Source organism: Seriola aureovittata, chromosome 10 (genome assembly GCF_021018895.1).
Source record: "Seriola aureovittata isolate HTS-2021-v1 ecotype China chromosome 10, ASM2101889v1, whole genome shotgun sequence".
Classification (NCBI taxonomy): Eukaryota; Metazoa; Chordata; class Actinopteri; order Carangiformes; family Carangidae; genus Seriola; species Seriola aureovittata.
The window spans coordinates 21,488,559-21,511,766 of NC_079373.1; the positions used below are offsets into that span (position 1 = coordinate 21,488,559).

The window sequence follows — 23,208 nt, forward strand, 5'->3', positions numbered from 1 at the left end:
AACCTCATCCTCCAACTACCCGTATGCCTTAATTTTAAGTTTCTGTTCGGAGAATAGCTCGAACTTGTGGGAAACAATGTCCCAATGAGAATGTTCCTTCAAGGCTGACTGAACTGTGCTGAAGTGAAGGCATAAAATATAATATAATTCCAACAACAATGTAATGTTATTTAACCAATAAAAGCTTTAGATGGTGATGAGGACATATCATAAGACAAATATTTGTATCTAGTGTTTTGACAAGAGTTGTGTATTTGATACTTAATGCTGATTAGTCATGATCCACAAAAAAATATATATACTTTTTTTCTTTTTTTGTGAAACATTTCAATAGACCACTTTCCTGGCTACTGGAAGCAAAGCCATAGCAGTTTTTAATTAAAATGTGATCACATTTTGAGGTCAGAAATAAGTGGAAGAACAGAAGCTGTTACAGAATCACAGGATATACAGATATTTACGTTTTGAATAGCAATTTGCATAATGTCTGCTGGGAAACAGAAGCGCGCACACACACACACACGCGCACACGCGCACACACACACACACACACACACACACACACACACACACAAAATAATGACAAATTAAAAACATTACTGATATGAAATTATTCTAGGTTGTGTCAGTTAATTGATTCAGTATAATAATATGTGAAAGTGGGTATAATTCCAGAGAAATCTGTGAACACATATACACAGATATTTTGCACTTGTATTATTGAAATATTTGACCAGTATTTTCAAGTCATCATAAGTTGTGGAAATTCTACAAGGCTAATTCATCACCTCCAACCTCTTCCTTTAGGCTTTGCCCTCCTGCTCCATCTCCATCGGTCACCACTACTCCTGACACCTCCACCTGCCCCTGGCTAGCAGTTAGACAGCCCTGTTATTCTCCTGTGTGCCCAGAGATGAGAGGAGCAAGCAGACTGATTGACTCCTGGGGCCGTCAGGGCTAATCCACAGCTACAGGCTAAAAGCAGGACACACTCTCTCTCTCTCTCTCGCTCTCTCTCTCTTGACTGCTTTCCCTTCATATCTCTCTGTCTACCCAGCCAAACACTCTTTTCCTCCCAACACTTTGGCTCTAGGCTAATGCTTTCTTTCTGTTTGACTGTCACTTTCCGTTGTTATCACTTTATATTTTCTCTCTGTTGTCTGACTTTCTCTTGCCGCTATTGCAGAAAAGGAATGAAAGACAGAGTTGTGACTAGCAGCGGTTTGAAATGTACCAATTTCTGCCCCTGCATGGTATGGTGAGTATAAAATCCATGATCTGTTTGCACTTGGTCTCTCCTCTTTGGGGGGAAATGTGTTGTAGATGTGAAGTTTTATGAGAGGAGGTAAGGGCAAGAAGCACAACAAATTCAAAGCGGGAAAAAGTACAGCCAGTTCCATTTTCATTTTTGGCAAAGTCATAGATTTGATAAGTTTCTCTTACTGTGAAATAAGTCTGGCAAGTGCACCAGTCACAATTGAATACACAGGATTAAAATAAAGCCCACTTGTAGAGTTTGTCACCAAGGACAAAGCTGAAAAATGACTATTCTTATCAGGCTACATTTCTTTTTCTCATTAGAATAACCATTAAATGCCAGGACAGCTTAGGTACAAACAACCAGTGGATGATGCCCTTGTCTAAGAATATTCAGCATTGTTATTACTATGATTATTTTCCTCGGCCACATAAAAGCAGATGATGAAGGAAATGAAATAACAACAAGCAGGGACCAGAGGAAGCCAGCAGCAGGGCTCGCATGTGAGGAATGGCTCACTGGAAAATGTCACAATACATTATGCTGCAGCTAAACAGTCAGGAAGACTAATTCACAGGTGGACTACAGCAAGGTAATAGAGGAGAATGAAAAAAGATAAATGAAGTCAAAATATAAAATGAGAAAGGGAGGAGGTGAGCGCAGGAGCAGAGGAGCTTTGAACTGAAGCGATTTTGGAAATTTTATGATTATATGAAGTGTCTGCCTTGGTATAAAATTCTACCTAAATGTAGTTAAATCCTTTTCCTGTCACTTTACTATGCCCAGCAAAACAGAAAAAAAACTTACCTATTACTACCACCAGCACAATACTGAACCTTATACACACATGCACTGCTGCATTCTCCCATTTCTCTTCATATCCTCTAACACATTCCACTGTTGTCCACTCTTGTAAAAGCTACACGACTCCAAACACATTCACGCACAATGGGTACATGCATGTTGAGGCCTGTATCTGATCACACTGCAATACTTCTCTTTCTTTTTGCGGTGTGCTGAACGATGTTGTGCTGTATTGTCCTCGGTTAGAAAAGGTGTTTCCATAGCCAGTGCAGACCAACTACACCAAATACAGCCAGAGGACAAATCACAAACAGAGAATATGAAGCTACACATAGTAAGACACCACGCACCCAGGAACAAAGCCCTTGAAACAGGTTCAAAAATAGTAAATAATAAAAATAATAAAAAAGAAACAAAAAAAAAAAACGGGATGAGAAATGAAGAATGAACAAAAGAAAAACGAAAAGCGCATGTTTTGTGACATGACAGCTACTGGAGTGTAGTTTTTGCAGAGTGAATCTTGCTCAAATATTGATTAACCTTATTAAGATGTGTATTAAAATGTGTGTCAGATATCTCTTTAGACTGGGTTTTTTTTCCCTCTTTCAGTTAACCCCCCAAATACTTAAGAATGACACATTCAACATTATGCAAATAGTGAAGTTACCCTGCCTTAATTCAGAGAGAAACTCCCTCGTGCTCGCTTGACTGTGAATTGATTTAAGTGAAAATGTAAAATTAAAAACGATTAATTTGCCATTCCGCTTTCCTCTGGTCAGTGTATTTCATAGAGAGAGAAGCTACTAATGTGTGAATGATACGCTACCCTATTTGGTTTTAAATTTTCCAGTTTCTCACTATCCATCTTGCCACTGCATAAGTCAAAGACCTTGTTAAAAGTCCCTTCAGATAAACCACTTCATTCTGTCCCATCACTCATCAGTCTCCTCAGGGCTTTCGGCAAAAACTATCGCATAACACCCTGCTAATCTGATTGGCTGATCAGAACTGTAAATGAAACCAACCAGAGCCAATTACAATAGGCACAAGTCATTAAGAGAGATGACTTTGGGGAGAGGAACGATGCAGGGGACAGGTGCATCGCTGCTAGTCTGGCAAATTACTTTCAGAATAGAGTTTGGGTTATCAGTTGCTGGTTATTATACCAAGTGATTTGAGAATGAGGGTATTGATACAGCTTTAAGTAGGCTTACACTGCAAGCTCTTTTTGTGCTAATTAAACACTAAAATTGCCTTCCTTAGGAGATTTCTTATTTTGGTCTCTTCCCAGAAAAACTCTGCTGAAGGATTTTTACTGCGATAAGCTGCCGGATCAAAATGAAAAAAGTGTTGTGACGCATCCAAGTGAAACAACTTTAATTAGCAAGTTTGTTAAACTCACACAATTCACAGCACTTAAGCAGGATCTCTGGCCTACAGGGCCAATCTGAAATGATAAAATCTGAAAAATTCTTTTAAACAGTTTACCTGTTTAACTTTTATTGTACAACGCCTTATATCAACTGTACAAACAGCAGCGAGCCAAGTTACACACTCAAAAATAGTTAAAGCCCCTATACAGGTGCCTGTTCACCCCCTACCTGCATACCTGAATCTCATTCCCCTAACAAAGGCCTCTTTCCCTCAGTTCTCCTCCACATTGTGTGTATTCAGTGAAGACGTTTTAACATGTCACAGTAGGAAAATCACAGGTTGCAAATGATAAAATGAATGATGGCTGAATTCCATTTACTTGCTGCAGTTTCAGGGTCCTGGCATTGTATATGCTGGCTCACTCTCATGATTTACTGTGATACTTGAATAGAAAAGAGCCGGAACACCTGTGCTTTTCCTGCAATGTCAAGTGACACTTACTACATCCCAATGCCGATAACTGCACCCACGTTTCCATCACTTGCATCTTTGTCCCAACCACTGAAGATGCACGAAAAAGATGTGAGAAACGAGACAGAGATAAGATATTTCCTCTGAATTTCCATCTCATGCATGACCCACTGTCAGTCATCTTTAACAGCCCTGGTAACTTTTGATGGTTTGGAGTTTGTATTTGCACATACTACATTGTTCATATAGTAACATTTATTAAATGTTAGCATATCAGTCAAACCAGTGTGTAAATGGATCTACATATGTATCATGTCATTTATCAATCATGTTTGGAGGTAGTCTAGCTTGCACTGTGATTGATCTCAGTCAATTAATCCATACAGTGGGACTACATTCTTAAGAAAGAAATTCCCCAAACAAGTTGAAAGGTTACCTGACTCTTCCTGCTAGCTTAAGCAGTCTTAAATTAGAGACTACACCCATCCTAACAGCTCTGTGAAGATGCAGTTATAGGCACAGAGGTGCTTTGAGTTCAATGTCATCACCAACATGCTCAAAATGGCAACATTAATATGATGGTGTTACCATGTACAAGTACACCATGAGACTGATGGGATTAGTTTTGCAGGTATTTGGCCATAAATTAAGGTATTGATTAAGATTTTGACTTTGTGATTGTGCAAGAGAAAAAGAGCATTACCAAAGTGATCTCATGGCGGTGTTAGATGAGAAGTTTGGGATTACCAAAGTCACTGTGATTCATTATCTGGGAACCACGAATGTCTATACAATTTCATGGCAATTCAAGTAGTAGATGTTGAGATATTTTACAGGATTATTGAAAACTTTGACCTGCAGGTGGTGCTAAAGGAAAAGTCTGGGTTTCTATTTCTTGGTCGACCAGCACCGTCAGGTAGGTGGATTTTGTTACCTTCAGTTTTGTTACCTTCAAGCTCTTTTCCCCTGTTTACAGTCCTTATGCTACGCTAAGCTAAGCAGCTGCTGGCTGTTGTCTTATATTTAATGGACAGGTATGTGAGTGGTAACGATCTTCTCATCTAACTGTTGGCAAAAAAGCACATAAGTGCATCTCCCACAATGATTAACTATTCCTTTACAGAACGGTATGTGTCCTGAAACTATAAAATCAAGGATTATCGATTTAAAACACATTACTTTGATACTTATGTGCAGTTTATGTGTATATTGTATATGTGGGGTGCTTTGGTGAGTTTTCACGTGTGCAGGATGAAGGATAGAATTAAGCAGTCCCCTGCCGATAATAGAATATGTGTGAGACTGTATAATTAAAACACCCTCCAACCCCTGCACACCATAGTACCACCACTGCCACCACACAGCCCAGATAGTTAAACACACACACTGACGTACACAGATGGTGCTTTCAATTCTTCATCAGGAGCTAAGCCTCTGACAGATTTCCTATGTAGCTCTAATGACGTGCTTTCAAGATAAACTGAAAGACATCCTCCATCAGCCATGTTTGCCTGATTCCATCATCTGACTTCATCTTTCATTATCTATCCCTCTCCATCTCCACTACCAACTAATCTCATTTCATCTGGATCCCTGTCATTAAAACTACACCCAAAGCTGTTCATAGAGGAGGCCCTGGTGGAAAACCCTGATAGAGATGTGCAAGGTGTGGAGGTGGAGGGCACTTTTTAAATTTTAATCATATTGAATATTGTCACTTTCCACATAACCAGCTGTTTCAATGTTTTAGCCTGGCATCACTGTACTCAGAAAGAGGCTCTCTCACTGAGTGGGTAGAGGAGTGCTTGTTTTAGCGTGCCAGGCGCAGCGATAACTTTTGATCTGTGGATGAATCAGTATTCAAGGACACAAGAGAGCCAGTGCCTAATAACGGCCAACAAGAGAGAGACGTTTCTTCCCTGGCAAAGCAAAACAAGGGTATTCTTTAATCACACACATAATGTGGTCCTGTTTACAAGGTGGCAACTTCCTCAAAAGGTTCAGCAACAAGTTGAGAAATGAAAGACAGAGGCAAAGTGAGAAAAGACACAGTGTGTATTTGGGGTTAATGAGGCAGTGTGGGAAGACAGGGGAGGCAGCAGAAGGCAAGACGGTGTTGAGCTGTGATCTTCTGCAGTTTCCAGAGCATATCCCATTACACTGCAATTACCCTGGGTCAAGACGCCTTGATTCCCCACCCTGCAGCCTTCCCTCACGCTGGCATCACCCCTGTCTATGGCTGCACAGGGTCACAATTGATTGGCTGAGCAAGAACACATTTCAGCAAGGTAGTTAACCTACTCGGCTCTGTGGCTGTCTCCATAAAGAGATTGACAAGAGAGAGATACATAGATGGAGTGAAAGCGACCTTAAGACAAGAAGGGGGGAAGTAAACACTTCCAGAATTCAAATAACCCAGTTTTGGTCAAAATGCTGTCTCACAAAGCCTCCAGTCTTCATTCTCTCTTATTTCTAAAAAAATCACATCATTCCTTTGTCCTGTCATTTTTTAATTTTCACCTTTCTCTTTTCTCCCTATCTGGTCTCTTGAGCTTGTCTCATTTTCTACCATGTCTCTCTTTTTTGTCTCCCTGACACTGAGCCTCTCGTTACTATATTTACCATTCTATTAGACACAGTCTGCTCTTTAGCTCTTGCTCTAGTATAATGGATTCTTTAGAAAGCTGAAGCAGGCAGTCATGGCTGATTTCTAGCATTCACTATGCCTATATCTGGTAACAGTTCAGTCCCAAAACCTCTATTAATCAACACAGATTCATCAATAACTAAATCAGGGTTTAGTAGAGTTTCATTACACATCTAAAAGCCAAATTTAGCACTTATTCCGCTGTATAACAGTGAATAAAGTATAAGCTACTGGACCAGTTCTAGGTTTGGAGGAGTGGTTGAATGAGACCTATAAAGCCAGAGACCTTTAAATGAAATAATTGTCAGTTTACTAAAATAAAACAAGTGATACACAAACTATTCACAACTCTCAAGTTTTAGTCAATTAACCCTCTGTTTCCAAACAGACTGCCCTAATAGTTGTTTCAACCTCAATTTTGAGCTTTTGAATTCATGCTTTTGTTTGAGGGCCGGTCTTTAACATTCTTTTAGGGCTAACGGGCTCGTCCCGTCTTGTCCCTTGTCTTGGATGAGCAGGTGCATAATATATAAAACCTCTTTTACCCTTCAACTCAAAACATGACAACAGCAGTACAATGGAAAATAATATAAGACATTCTAGCAGGACATCAATAAAATTCAGTTCGATCACTTCACTTCAGTTCAGTATCCGTTCAGTTCAATAGAGAAAGGAAAATCCACAGTCCTACCACAAAAGCAGTGAAGCAGTGTTTTGTGGGCAAAGCTAAACCATATGCTGGTAGTCCAATTGCTGCAATGTTCTTCAAGTCATTAGTTATGAATTTCACGGGTGAGGCTCGTCATTTGATGTTGTGTGTGAGTGCGCTGCCCACTGCTGCCACACAGACACACACAGAAACAGAGGAGATCCAAGCCCACAGCTCAAGGAATCAGAAACTCCCAGGAAAAAAAAAACCCTGCCCTGCATGATCTGTTCTGAAATCTGTTTAATAACAAGATAAAGGTTATTAACAAGAATAGCACCTGGAGAACTAAAAGAATATCTGTAAACACTAACATACATCTTGGCAATAACTTCCATTCTATTCTATTCTTGGCCTGGGGATTTCAGCGCAGCGGGCCGACGCACTCACTCTCAGACTTTATCATTTCTGTGCTGTATTTTTAGGCAGCCTGATCACAGCTGGCTAAAGACACAACATGAGTCTATCTATCTGCATTTAGCCTGCAAGGCTGCCTGACTGTGTGCTGGTGACATGACAGACACTTAGCAGCGAAACCATTGTATCTGGGCTGGCCTGAAACACGGAAATTACTCAGCCTATTATGGCAATGAGCGGCACACTGGTTCCCAGCAGTTAGCATGGCAATGAGGCAGCACAGTGGCAGACATCACACATGAAGATGGACACATGTAAAGACACACACACACACACACAGACACACACACAGAAGGAGGTTTCTCTGCTACTGACAGCTGCTACCACTGTCGGTCTTTTTCTCTTTTGCAAGAGAAGAGAGAGAGAGATGATGAACCCATTATTCCTGTCACAGAGACGTGGACAGATACACACATGCTGCACGTAGACACACGCACACACATTCACACACAATTTTATCTAATTTGACATCCATCTGAGCACTAAAGAGTTTGTTCTCTGACCCATTAAAATTCAGCCACCCCTCTATCCTTTTGCCTCCTCCTTTTGATTTGAAACAGAGGGGATGTGATCTGACTGTGATGAACGCTGAGACTTACCACACTGCTCAGTCTGAGTGCGTCTATGTGTGTGTAACGCTTAATATTCCTGTAATTAACAAAGCTCTCTTTGACTGTGTGGAGGATGTCGCACTGTGATACAGATAGACAGACACACACACGCACAAGGAGTTCTCAGTCTAAACGGAGGTCTCTCCTCTGTACGTCCATGTGTTCAAAGCAAATACTGTTTTTCTCTTTCGTGCATAACTTAAGAGTTTCTAATAGCAGGTTCTGTGGTGGCAGACGCAGAGGACTGTGTGTGTGTGTGTGTGTGTGTGTGTGTGTGTGTGTGTATGTGCACCACCGTGTTTCAGACGACTGGGGCTTTGATAATGTATTCATGCCTTCCAATGACAAATGACTCCCACCAGGAGGCGGTTTAACATTTAAATGAGGAGCAGGAGAAAACATTGAACCACAACACACAGCAGCAAGTGGAGACACAGGGGCAAGCCAGAGAGGCACTGCATGTAACAGGACAAAGACATTAAAAACCAGGATGAACACATGATTTCAATCCACCCACACACAGACACACAGATCCTCCAGCACTGAATCCAAAAACTAATGTGATGGAAGAAGAAGGGGGTAAGATGTGGGAACAGCTGGCGTCCCGGTGGGGAATCAGAGAGCAGAGGAGAATTTGTTTGAGTGCAAAACCAGCAGCTACTGATGAGAGTTTATATAAACAGCCCGTCAAGCCCTCTGCTCAGGTTGGAACAATATCTCCTCAAACAATATCGCACCACACCGTCGGCCTGCCAGGTGCCGCTGCCCAGGCTAAAGTGGATTGTGCCTTTCCAGTCATTAACTCAAAAGCAGAAACACATGATCAGAAGCAGGGGTACAACATGCACAAATACAGATGCATGGATGACTGTGAGCCCCAGTGTATGTAACTAAACTGACAGATTTATACTCATGTGTACATATGCACATGTGCACACACAATGAAAATCACACATTATAGAGTGACAAATGGCTTCTCCTGCAAGCGCAGTTGACTGCTATGGCAACAGAGTGTAACCTCCAGACTACAGACTCATTTCTGCAAATTCCCCAGCTGTGATGACCTCTGACCTTGACGCAACCATGTCATTAGTTCACTACGTTGTTAAACCCTCAGATCCTGTGCTCTTCTCTTCTCTGCTCCTCTCGTCTTTTTGTTTGTCCTATTTCTGTCTTCCGTCCTCCTGTCTTTCTTGATCCTGACTTCCTTCTTTCCCTGTAGTATGTTTGCTCCATCGTCCACCATCTGTTGCTGCCTGGAGGGCTGCTGCAGCTGACCTGCCCTCATGCTGTTAACCAGGAGCTACAGTCAATCTGTTGCTAACCATGCAAAACATTTACCAAGAGTATATTTCCTGTTTCAAGCTAGCACACAAGGTCAAATCAGCTTACACTGGTCATGGGGCCGGCCATTGACAAAGGAGAAAATTCTTATCGCAGAAAAACTTTTAACCCAGGTTCAGATCTATAAACAAAACTGGCAGCATGTATTTAAATTTGAGAGATATTACTGAGTAGGCAAAAATCTAAGTTTATGGTTGATGAGGCAGATTTTTATTGTCAAGTGTAATGAAAAAATGTAGATAATATAATGTAATGGCATCTCTCTAACTTCCCTTAATACCTGCTGCTCTCAGTCCATTTCTCCTATTCCACAATATGTTTTCCCAATTGTTTTTTGTGCTGTGGTTCTTCTCATCCATGCCTCTCCTTTGACCTCCTTACTTTCTGTTTGACAAGGCTCTATTTCTCCTTCTCTCACTCTCACCCTCTCCCTCTCCAGTGCAGGGTGGATATGTATTCATCTGAAGTCTTTATGTGCAAGATAAAGATGAAGATGTAAGGGTCAATCGATATCCTGTTGGTAGTCTACATAGGTGGGCTGTCATACAATCATTGCGCAGATCGCTGTGGGGAAGGAGCAAATTTGTCCTGTTGACGGCAGAGTGTGCAGCAAAAAAGGTGAGGCAGGGGTCAAGCTGATATCAGTGCTCTGCTCACATTTCAACCACAGGAGAGCCACATGTATTCAAACGTTGGGACAGTAAGTTGTTTAAGGTCGAGGTTAAGGGATTTTTACGGTTCTACTCGCCTGAATCTATATATGTGCATTTTGTGCAAAAGAAAGCAGCATGGACACGAATGTATCTAAACTATCTCACATCTTAAACATAAATAATCCTCAGAGGATGAATCCGAATAACTTTGTCAATCCCTTGACTCTCTCTCTAGCTCTACCAGCAGATCAAATTTTTAATTTATCCACTGAAATATCTCAACATCTCAACATGTAATAAATATATGAATGTCAGTTATAATAATCATCCACTTATAGACATCAATTTGACCCAGACAGACGTGATCACTTTAAGTTTCGATTTCCACCGTAATATCAAGTTGTATCGTCTTCCCTCTGGCTCCAACACTAATCTTACTCTGTGTCCACTCATAATCTTCACCATTTCTCTTCTCCACATCTTCCTTACTCACTTCCATGGCTCTATATCTTTTTCCTTTTATCTCCCCTTTATGTCCCTTCCTTTCTCTTCCTCGCTTGACCCTTCCACCTCCTCCACCTTCTTCTCCTGCCCCATCCTTACTCCCCTTTCAATGCTCATCTATCTAAGGCTGCTGAATTCCCCAGCACAACAGTGCTATTCTGCTGCCTACTAATAGAATCTCTCAGTTCCTCTAATGGATCTGTCAGAATCTCCCTGAGCACAGGAGACCAGATAGATTGATAGTGAGAGGGAGAGAGACAGAGAGAGAGGGGGACAAAGAGACAGAGAGACGGTGAGATGGAGAGTGAACCAAAGAGAAGAAAAGAGAGACGCGCCGGGGCATCTCAACACTTTCATCTGTGCCTCGGAAAGTCTCAGAGTAACAGCTCCACCGACACTGCCAACCAGCCACCATATGCTCCAATAAAGGCAGTCCCACTTAAGACGATCCCAATGTCACCATGGGAAAGTGATACTTTCACTGTGACCAGGTCAAACTAATAGACAAAGTAAGTCCTTTCCAAGTATGTAGGTCTACTGTACTTATACACGGTCTACTGTACTCATTTGTTTCTACCTTTTCATGTTTGCTTCAACAATTCTACACCAACACTCGTCACCCAGGAGGAGTTATTTGAAAAACAAAAGAATGGATCTATGGTGGGAAACCTTGCTGGCATGCTCCCACTGCACTAAGCAGAATCTTTATCCAATTCTAATTCCCTTAAAACACTTTAAACACATTGAATACTTTATAAAAACATGTTTGTTTAAAGTGGTAGTTACAGTTAACTTTTTATAATCAGTTTCAGAGAGTAAATTCAAAGCCTCTCATTGACTAGCTACCAATTACTGTTGCATTATATCAGTGAAAAAGAAGCAAAATGGACATTTATTGATTTGAAGGTTCTGGTCTTATAGATTATTTTACATATGTCACATACTGTTTACATCTAATTGCCTTCTCTAGATTTCATTCAGTGGGGGTATCTGCAACTCACCGTTATCTGTGGCGATGAAGACAGCTGTGTATTTATTGTCATGGACATAAGGAGACTCACGATCCAGCGAGGCTGAAGTGTTGACAGTTCCTCTGACTGGGTTCACACTCAGCCAGCCTGCTGGGTCTCGCAGAACAGCATACCTGGGGTACAGTAAAAAAAAAAAAAAAAAAATAAATAAATAAATTAAATAAAGGAAGAAGTTTTTACCATATAAGTACCATAACATCAAATACACAGTGTATCATGCAGAAAAGTTGCCTTCCCAGTTTATTTTGGGCCTGTAGTTTTTTCGGTTCCATGCAAGTCAGACTGATAAAGACAACACAGACATTCAAAAACTCCATATTTGTCTCGTACTGTGTGTATCTGAATTTGCAAAACACAAGCCTAAAAAACATTCCCATTTAGGGAAACAATACTTTGAGATATTACATTTTTGGGACATAGGGCATACGAAATGTGGTTGCTTTTCCTACTGTGCATACTACTGCTTAAAAGACACATGCATGTTTTAGATATTTATAGCTTCACATATCATCGATAATACTTAAGTTTTGTTTCATTTCATCCGAATGTTGCACATATGCATAGCAAGACCAGTTAACAATTGCATGAAAAGAAAAGAAATATATATATTAAAAAAGCTTAGCTACAAAAAAAAACATTTTCTTTTTCTTTTCATTTTTAAAGAATCTAAAGATGTCGCTTAGATGGCACATTATTCATCTTTTTAGTGTGGCCTTTCAAACAAAAGCTTTCTGAGTGAAAACAGAGTAGGTGAGACCCCGGCAGGTCTGGCAAGTCTAAATACAAGCAGTTCCAGTGTCTTGTGAGGGATTTAGAAGATGGCACAATAAATAAAAAGGCTATACTCAAATCAAATCAATAACAAACGCTCTAATCAAAATATACCACTAGAAAAATGCAGTCCGACAGGGTTTCACCATCTGATGTAAGATACTACACAGGCGACATTTCAAGAGTGTTGAAAATTCTGACACATACCTAAAATAACTTAAAAATCCTTTATGTTTTGCTTCTCCGGCCACAGGCCAGCGCTGTACCTGTGAGTGAGTGAGTGGCCAAGTGTTGGACTTTTACCATCAGCCAATCCTCTTTCAAAATGATTTTGCAAACACATTTTCTATTACATCACCAGGGGGCATTGATTTCAACTCCCATATTTCCTCAAATAGTGATGAGGTCCTTTATTTCCCTCAACTGCAGAAGGTAATGGACCTTTATTGAGACAGAAGGTCATTATCTTATGTTGAAAGACCTGACATTTTAATTAAGAGTTTGACTAAGATTTGTTTAGTGAAAGAAAGTGGGATGTTGTATAGTTATTAGTATAGTTATGGGTTTAATAATATTGCCAAGAGAACAAAAAAATGGTGTGAAAATGGGCCCAGAGTCACTTCGTGTGCATTGGCCCCAGCTCAGTGTGACTGCAGCGGCAGCTCCTGCTGGTCTAAGGTTTGAAGATGATGGAGGACCTCTCCAAAAATCTTGTGGGCGAACAGCCAAGCCAGCATCGCCTTGAGAACAAGCTGAAGAGCGGATCGTGACCCTGCTAATGTGGCCACTCAGCCAGGCCACTGATGGCTGGTAGATGATGATTGGAGGGGGCTTGCATCTGTGTTAATGTCACAAGTGATTGATTTAGGAGTTCTGGTGCACCACTTTTCTATATACACAAATGCGTGCGCACACACACACGCATTTACTGTTACAATATACTTATACAGGCACACAAGCTTATACATAAGCTCTTTTCCTTTGAAACATTACTCACACGTGCATAAAAGGCACACACACACACACACACACACACACACACACACACACACGCACACGCACACACACACACAAACACACATTCCTCACCACAAGGCCACTCTTTGCCAAAGTGCTGAGCAGTAGACAAATTGTCTTTGAAATGGAGCTCTTCAGCTAACAGAGTGCAACAAAGCCTTGGGAAATGGCTTTGCAATCAACCTCTGCTCACACCTTTCCCCTCCTGCTCTCGCTCACACACACTTTCAGTGCCAGTGATTACTACTGTTAAACAGAACATATGTTGTACAATGACAAAAGAGGTACACCTGTGAGGCTAAATACGCTATTAATAATGACACATATATCACTTTACATGCTCTCTTTCTTCCCATCTTTCTGTCTGGTACACACACACAAACACGCACGCACACACGCACGCACGCACGCATACACACACACACACACACATAGAGAAACCACATGATTCATAAGGCAAGCTCCTCCAATAAAACATACCCGACTCATAGCTTATTAACCTCCCTATGTCTCACTGCTCCTATCACTGACTACACTATCAGAAACACAGTGTGATCTCTTACATCACTGTTTCATCAGTAAAACACTGTGACAGAGAAACACACACACACACACACAAGCTTTTAGGGTATTTGATGTCAAAAAAAGGGCCAACCAATAAATCTACACTGTATGCATCTCAACGATACTGTCTAATATTATTGGCCAATTCTTTTCTTATCACAGATATAATGTTATTAGTGTGCATGTCAGCTGATAAGTAACTAGAAATTGCAATACACAAATGCCAAAGATGTTTTTGGGAACATTTACTGTCTCCATTACATTGCGTATCCAACAGAAACAACTGAAATTAGTATTTTTCAACTAACTGTACTCTGCAGTCAACCCTGTCTCTGATAAACTATGTTTATATACAACTAAACAACAGAAAATACATTTAGAAGAACATATAATCACAAGGACATATAAACGTTATGATTCAACCAAAATTGCCCCTGATGGCTGTTCCACTAGCATAGGGTTGTGATGTGTGAATGGGTGAATGGAGCATGTATTGTAAAGCGCTTTGAGTGGTGGAAAAGACTAGAAAAGTGCTATATCAATGCAGTCCAGTTACCATTTTCTAGAGGACAGGGTTGCCTCAGCACATATCTTGTTCACAATTCTTTTGAAGAAATAGTTTGATATATTTGAGTAAAACCCTTTTTCAGCTACTTAGCTTTGCTTAGCACAAAAGCTGTGTCCCAGTTCTGAGTTCCAACTCATCCTTTGGAGGCTGCATTGTCGCGTAACAGCGGCCCAATGTATCCCAAGATTCATTGCACAGCAGTAATGAAAATATGAAAATAATATGGCAGCAAACAACACTGACAGAGAGCACAAGGATTACACTTTAAATGTATTGGGTTTCAACTCAGTTGAACAGCTAATGGTATAGCTGTTAAAAACGGGCCTTAAAACCTCAAGGTTTATTAAAAAAAAGTTTCATGTTGTCGACATTGCAACAGTAAGGGTGGGCACAGGTGCTGATCAAAATCAAAAATCCTCTGTAGGCCAGAATGTCCATTTTGGTTTGGCCTGTCGCGGTCTAGACTGCATCCTCAGTATGGACCCTGAATTGGGACAAAACTACAGACTGGAAAAAGGGGTAAACAACCAGCCTGGCTCTGCCCAAAAAAGCTCACTCATTACCACGTTATATCTCATTTGTTTAATACATAGAGATCAAACTGGGAAATGTTGTGGTTTTACAGAAGGGTTGTGTGCTGGACTATCTCTCGCTGAAGCTTCCTGGCAACATCATGGTGACCAGTCCCGGCTTACAGGTTATCTTCTCATTTAATTCTTGGCAAGAAAAGTGCAAAAGCATTTCCTAAAATGTCGAACTATTACTTTAATAACCACATTTATGCCCAACCTGCCTGTGTTCATTCCTGAAATCTTCTCTTAATTGTTCATTTTCATTTCACATAAACTCCAACATTGGCTCTAAAGCTCAAACCTTGCAAAATACAAAGGAGCTATTCATTTTGTCGAGTAAATATCAGACTATTATGTTTCTTACTACAGTAGAAGAAGACTGTAGACTTCTGGAGAAGTATAATGCTTCTGTCTGCTGGCTCAAAGGTAACCACTAAATGAGTCAGATCCACTGTTCCTCCTCTCTGTGCAAACACGGGGACAGTCCATTAGAGCTCTTTAAAGGGCAAATTAGAAAGACATTAAAAAGCCATTAGGAATATTCATATCTGGTTCTATGTGTTTATCTCCAAAACCAGAGAGGGCCCAAACAAATCAGTCAACAAATGAGACAATGCACATACACACTGACCACACACGTCCTCATTTAGTTGCAAATACACACGCTATTCACTTTGAATATACACACACAGGAACAAGCAAAAAGTAAAATAAAGAACTTAATGTAAAAAGTGGCCTGTCCGTTCTGCTTGCACTGTAAAATAATTCTCATAACAGCATGGTGATTCATCCAGACTTTTGCTTGAGTGGCAGAAAGTGCTGTGTTGTGAGGCACACACTGTGACCCCAATGTAAGAGAAAAGCAGGTTGTTATATTACTCTTTCCACTGGACTGCAGAACTATGCCCTTAGGGGCTACTCTGAGCTGCTATAGCTGACATCAGAGCTCAGTCAGGGGTTGTGTGGGCATGTGTGTGTGGGGGGGTAAGTGTGTATGTTTTGCTAAGGGATAGCTCTTAGCACTAAGAGGACACACAGGAGCCTGGCAGGGGATGGCAGGAATGTAGTGCATCTGTCTGACTGTCAAGGTGTCTCATTAAAGGTGATCCGCGGCCAGAGACATGATACAATACTAGCCTATGAGAACTTTAAAAATTATTTTACATAAGCCATCCTTTCAGTTTTTATTAAAAACAAATAGTTACTTTCAATTATTAGTCAAACCTGAAATGATCTGCTTTTACGTTGAAAATAATGTAATTTTCAGGGACTTACAATACGATGATCTGTGAGAAAACTAAAAAGACAGTCTTTACCAATAAATGCTGAGGATGTAAAAAATTTATTTTGACAGCTAATTCAGAAGTTGTTATCTGAGAGCAGCACTTCGCTATCGCCCTTGTAGATGAGTTGAGACAGATGAGCACTTTATAACTCTGATCTGAGCCTTGTTCCTCAGTGTTCTCTGACAACTCAAAGGTTTTTGAGAGTAGGAGGGAGAAATCAGGCTTGCCGCCCACTTGTAATCCAGTTCCATCAGAAGTGCTAGTATATATTGTGTGCATCTGTTCATGTTTGTGTGTCAATAGCAGGTGTGGGTCGGACACACAGAGTAAGAAAGAGACAATTTATGGTAAGAGCTAATTTAGAGAGAAAATGAAAGCTGAGCAGTGAGTGCCATAAAGGAAAGCTCTTTGCATAAATGCTGATCATTGCTCTTGTTTGTTTTCACTTACGTGAGACATATTGCTGGCACTTCTTCTAAGTAGTAGTAACATAGTGCAGTTATTGTGCAGTTTCCTTTTTTAAATATTTATTTTTTCTGGATCAACATTATACACTGTTACTCAGAGTGGATCTCTGATGTGTTTCAAAAATGTACTTTGACTTGGACAATGAACTTTTTAATACAGAAGCTTCTTAGCTCCTCCAGTTTTTTATGTCATGCCAGCGTTGAGAAGTTTAGCCTAATAATCTTAAATGGTTTTGTCAATTATTCTTTACTGACTCATAGTTTTCTTGTGTCATCAAATTCAATATCTAATGGATTAAAATGTTATATCAATTGTGATCTTAACACAAATGGGAGTTTGAATCAAGTAATCTTGTTTCTCAAAAGACATTTCAGCTGCAGATGTTTTTCTACAAATTAAAACTAAACTAAATTAAATACATTTTATTCTTATATAACATACTGTAAAATATGTAAGTAATAGTATTTTTTAGGTGTTAGAGAACACAAAGGCGGGCCGTCAACAGAAAAATTACAGTACTGATTTGCTAAAATGCTGAGGTTATGTCAATAATGATTGTCCTCTCAAAAATTGCAATGGTGGAAGTAGCATGATGTTGTTATAACATTGCCAAAAGTCTTATGGGTGGAGGTTTTATTGCATTCAGTTTTTCTGAGTCAATGGGACAGAAGTCCTTCAGTGAAAGAGCAAAATAAATCTGTGTGTCGTCTGCATAGCTATGATTAGCCACCATGTACTCTTGGAAGATATGGCCAAGTGGGATTATATATCGGTTGAACAGAATCTAGGTAGTTAGTGCCTAAGGTTATTTGGTGATGCTCATGGCATCTATTGCATGTGCAAGACAACACTATCTTCTGAAGTAACAAATGAGAACGCAGAGAAAGAATGTGGGTTTTTAAAATAATTACACACTGCTAATAACCTCAGTCTTCCACTTTGAAGTATTCCTTTTTTCTTCTATTCAAGTCAGATTTGCAGAGTCTCACACACACACACACACATACACACACACACACACAGACAGAGGCCTAACATCAAGAGCTACAGATCACATTTGAGTCCACATGAAACTCTCAAAGCGCACGCTGAAGTCATACATCTCTCCCTTAAAGCTGAGCCTGTTTTTCTGCTGAGCCTCTGTTGTTTTCCAGGAGTGTGAATGATATTCATGTCCTCACCTCCCTCTCTACAAATGTGCATCATTAAGTTTGACAAAACAGCCCCAACAATCCAGGATGACTGGTCAGGTCATGCATATACTGAATTTAAGAGGTAAATTGGTTTGAAGTAGTGAGGCAACCTCAGGTCGTAGACCCCCCTCCAGTGAACTGTGAGATGATTTTGGGGGGGGGGGGGGGGGGGGGGGGGGGGGGGGGGGCTTAGGGAAATTTATGTAATTGAAAAATACATGCAAAGAATATGCCAATGCTTTTATGTTGATATTACTGTTTTAATCCTTGTATAATTTTTTTTGTTTTGCTTTTGGGCTTACTTCAATAATGAAATGAAACTGTGAAAAATCCTTTCTTTTAGTGACAAAGCTCATTACCCAAACACCTACTGTATATCAGGGTGTTGCAGGCGTCATTTCATTTTCAGGCGGTTCTGAGTTGTTCAAAGGTACATAATGAATACAGGTAGGGGCACTGGAAAGGCTGGAAGCTAGACTACTGTTTGGCTGATTAAAAGGCCCAGCGGTAAGGAGAAGACACTGATGCATAATGAGACAAAGATCAGTGTCAAACAGCACAGGTGCAACGTGTTATTCCCAGGTGTTTCTACCAGGTTTAAATCATAATGACTCCTACTATCTGAGGTTAAGGGAAAAGGATTCAATTTGAATATTAAAATGGCTGTACATATTTGTCTGTAGGGAAAATAGAAGGTTATGTACCTCTGCTCTGTTTGGTCACCTGATAAGGTGACCATTTTGTACTCCTGTGAAACTCTGTTATAAAATTTAATTCAATTTATGCAACACTAACTTTAATGCAAACCCTATTTTCTCTCACTCATACTCCTCTTTACTGATACACACACACACACACGCACACACAAATACACACACCCCACCAACACCACACAAAAGCTTAGTCTTGCTTGTTTAAGTGTCAGTGTTACCTATTTTCAGTTTTCTGCAGTGCACTGCAACTTAGACAAGTGTACACTTATACACTTGGATGCCAATGACAGCATATAACAGAAAAACCTATTACACATTTCTCTCACTTCCCCCCTCTCTTCCCCTGGTTTGTCTGACTTTCTCTCTTGATCTCTCTGCTGGCTCCTACTTTATCTTACTGTCTTTATCTGTCTCTCTATCACTTTCTTCTTTCTCATTTGCCAGCAAGATCTTCCAGTGATTGGAGTCTAACTTACTGAGAGAAAGGGGACGGAACAGTGCCAATGCTAATAGTTGGTTTATATCTGAAAGCAGCTGAGTGTGTGTGAGCAATAGATATGAGGGCATCAATCAAGAAATGCGCAATAAAAGTACAGGGGCTCTAACGACTTGTTTTGGCCATAACAACTGTACAGTTCATCCAAATTTGTGGCCAGGAAGGAAAGAGGAGGAGGAAAGAAATGGAAAGGGGCTGAGCAGGGAGAGTGAGATAAGGAGAGGGACTGAGAATGCAGATAAGACAGGGACGCTTGACACTGGAACTGTGAATAAGTGTGTAATAAAAACGAATTCTCTGCCCTCTCCATCTCCACCCGTCTCCTCCCGACTCTACTTCTTCTCTGGCAATCAGCTGTGCCGTACAGATCCTGTTTTGCAAAGCTGTAACCATCCCACTCCCACAACCCTCAATGCCAGAGCTCACCGTTAAACCAGTTATCTCTAAATCAATTTTGGATGCAACCCATCACATTTATAGAAGACCAGTGGCCTGACCTGTCCCATAGTCAAACGTGCTCACAGCTCCTATGGAGTATGATAGGGAACCTGGAGATATAAATAAATGGTGAAAATCACTAAAGAACAAACTCACAGTTTACACAGTATGGGTACCTTCATGATGCGGTTTTGATTTATATCGTCATGTTAACAATGGATCACATGACTACTCGTGACAAGTGCCGCTTGTGGTAACACCACAGACAATCACCACCTCACTCTGCAGTCCTCTTCAGGTGTTATAGTGTATTTCAGCATATTGTTTCGTTTCATGTCCTGCAACTTCACTGTTTTGCTTCACTCTCACTGCTCTCACGGTGAGGCTCGATTGTTGCAAGCAATTTTCTGTGAAAAAGCTCTAAAAACCCACTGTACACAACTGGCTCAGCACTAAGCGGCCAACAAACACAGACATATTGGATGTATATTTCCTTCTGACGTAGCAAGAGGATTTAATGGTAATTGAACTTCTGTGCTTCTCTTTACGCTAATGAGCTGTTTCAAAAGATTCCAGGTTTTCACAGAGAGCTTATTTGGACTACAGTGGCCAAATCTGCAGACCCCATATGGAGATTTAAGTGGTCAGACAATTGCTGAATGCTAGGATAAATAAAATCAAGCTAGTACAGATGACTTTTTAAAATACCTTTCTGCTGTTTATTTTGCTTGCAGACCTTAGAGGCCAGACCCATCTAATTAATCTTTTCTGAAAGTACCAGGTACCCAACGCAGTGTAGGACTCAGTTGTTCAGACCGCACAGGGCCTCCCCCAACAGACATGGCATAAAGGAATACTAACAAGCACTGCACTTCACTTTGAACATGTGTTTCTAAGCTTAAGTGGGTCATTTACTGGAATATAAGTCAAAGGTCAAAAACATTTGCATACCTTTTGATCTGCGATAATAACATTTTATTATTTTTGCCTGTTTTCTCATCAGAGAGCGAGAGAGAGAGAGAGAGAGAGAGAGAATTTGGCTTTGAAACCATTATGTTTGAAAAATATGTGATTCCTCGGGGTCTCGTACAAAGACCACAGTCAGCCACCCTGGGCTGGATTTCAACTTTAAACTGAGCTTAGCTGCCCACTTTTAGCCAACCAATGCTCCAGGCCATGAGGACAAATTACCCACGTCACACCTGTTCATATTTCTGCTCTGTATCAGCACAGTGCAGCAGGTCTATACAGGGGAAATAAATGTGACAGCGCTGAGAAAGGGGAAAGCAAACGCTGGCACGCGTCGCATCAATCATCTGTCGAAGACTCAGTCGAGGTTTGTCTTTTTGTACGTGCCGGTGAGAAAAGTATGTGAACCTAGGAGAAGGTGCAAAAGAAGGCGGGAACGGAAGTGTGTGAGGCAGTTTAAATGAAAGTGTACAATGCTGTACGATAATGATGCAAGTAGCAACGAGCACATCAGTTCTGTAAATGTGAAATAAAGGAGAAAAAGGTGAAAAAAAGACAACAGGGACACAGTAGAGAGGTAAAGACTGGTGGTTACAGAAGAAAATTATCCCGTCCTAATGATGCCTTTGATAGAAGCCACTTTACATTTCTGTTTCTTCCATTATTCTCTTTCACCTTCCTCCTTGCACGTCTTCATGGGTGGCAACACCAGAAAGCACAGTCTCTTTGCTGTGCCTGTTGTCCCCCCCACAGTTACCAACCCAGTGTTGCATCCTAACTTGAGTGAAACCTGTGTAAGAGTGTGACTGAATATGGATTCAGCCTAAGTTTGATTTACCTCTCACACAACCTCAAAAAGCCTCGGAGGCTCTCTCTGCTCTTTTCAGCCCATTGACTATTGTTTGCTGTGAGCCAGGTAAAGTCTAGCTGAGGCTCTCTGCCAGCTCCACTCAACAACTGCAGATGCTCTGCTGAGTACCCTGAACAAAGACCCACTGTGTCGACTTAACAGCAACAGTGGAGCAAGAGCAGACAGACTGCGGGCTGAAAATCAAAGATGAAATAAAAGGTTTGCACTGTCAATATCTGGCAGGAGCAGAGACGAGTATGCAAGGACACTCCTTTGACACACGACTGCACAGAGAGAGCACACCAGCCACTGTATGTACAAGAGTGTGTCTGCACATACACATAAAGTGACACCAGTGTGCCGTCCTCATCGAGTGTAACATAATTTTCATAAATTAGTAAGCTTGAGTAACAGACCACAGAACAAAAAAGTTATTATCAATTTAAGGTGCAAAATAGAACCTTGTTGCATCAGTTGAAAACCATAACCCTTTAATTAACAGGAAGAAAAGCAATTTACTCCTGCTTCACAGCACAGCATCCCTCTCTCTGTCTGTTCCTCTTGGCATCTTTTAGGATTGTTTTAATTATTTCCTGGCACACTGACTATATGACTAAAGCCTCTCCCTCCCACCCACTCTGTCTTTCTCTCTCTCTCCCACTCACTCACTCTTCTTTCCTTTACCACACGTTCAGCATGTGTTTACTCAGCCGCTATAAATGAGAAACAAATCTAAACATCTGATTAGCCTGTAATCAGCCCCTCCACGTCCCAGAAGGACAGGAAGAAGCGAGACAAAGAAAATGGAGGAGACTGTGTGCCTCAGCCTATCCCGCTCCGCACGGTGACTTTAAAATGAAAAGCTACAACTCATATCCTTGAGAAGTTTTTCTAAGACAGCTCATCTTCTTCTTTAAGATGATGCAATGCTGCCTCAAACAGTACAGTAACAACGTTGCGTTAAAGTAACTGCAGCAAAATAGAATTACCTTTCAACATGTCTCATGCAATAAGCACTCACTAAAATGCTCATTACTGAGACTGACATGCCATTCCCTAGTTGAGGCTATGTTAAGGTCACGAACACTTGTAGATTGCATACATATTGTGTTTTCAGTTTCTGATGACAAAGGACAGAAACTGAGAATTGGTTCAAACTTCAAATTGTCCTTTTTCTTACAGCACTACAAAGAAAAAGGACAATATTGATTTCACGTATTGATGCCTGTTCACCGCAAAACTAAATTTATATCAGAAGCACGTTCCCCAGTTTACATGCCTCCCCTGTTTGCTTTTATGTTGGAGTTGAGCCATGGCATAAATAAGGATGTTTAAATGTGTAGGTGTATTTTATCAAACTAAATGACAGGGCTTAATGAAAGGGAAAATTCAACATAGTTGCAAACAATTGATTCAACAATATTTGTAGGAAATATGTGCCATTAGTTGCAGGAATGCAGTGTTTCTGGCAGCTTACAGGTGA

General features: G+C 40.7%; 1 protein-coding gene across 1 annotated transcript in view; it reads right to left on the reverse strand.

Moving 5' to 3' along the window:
* The window catches only part of cdh13 (cadherin 13, H-cadherin (heart)), a 303,246-nt gene that overhangs the window by 26,308 nt on the left and 253,730 nt on the right, over positions 1 to 23,208 (reverse strand). Inside the window, exon 11 of the mRNA XM_056387676.1 lies at positions 11,791 to 11,933. Coding sequence (XP_056243651.1) covers positions 11,791 to 11,933 — 143 coding nt within the window. The remainder of the gene's footprint in view (positions 1 to 11,790; positions 11,934 to 23,208) is intronic.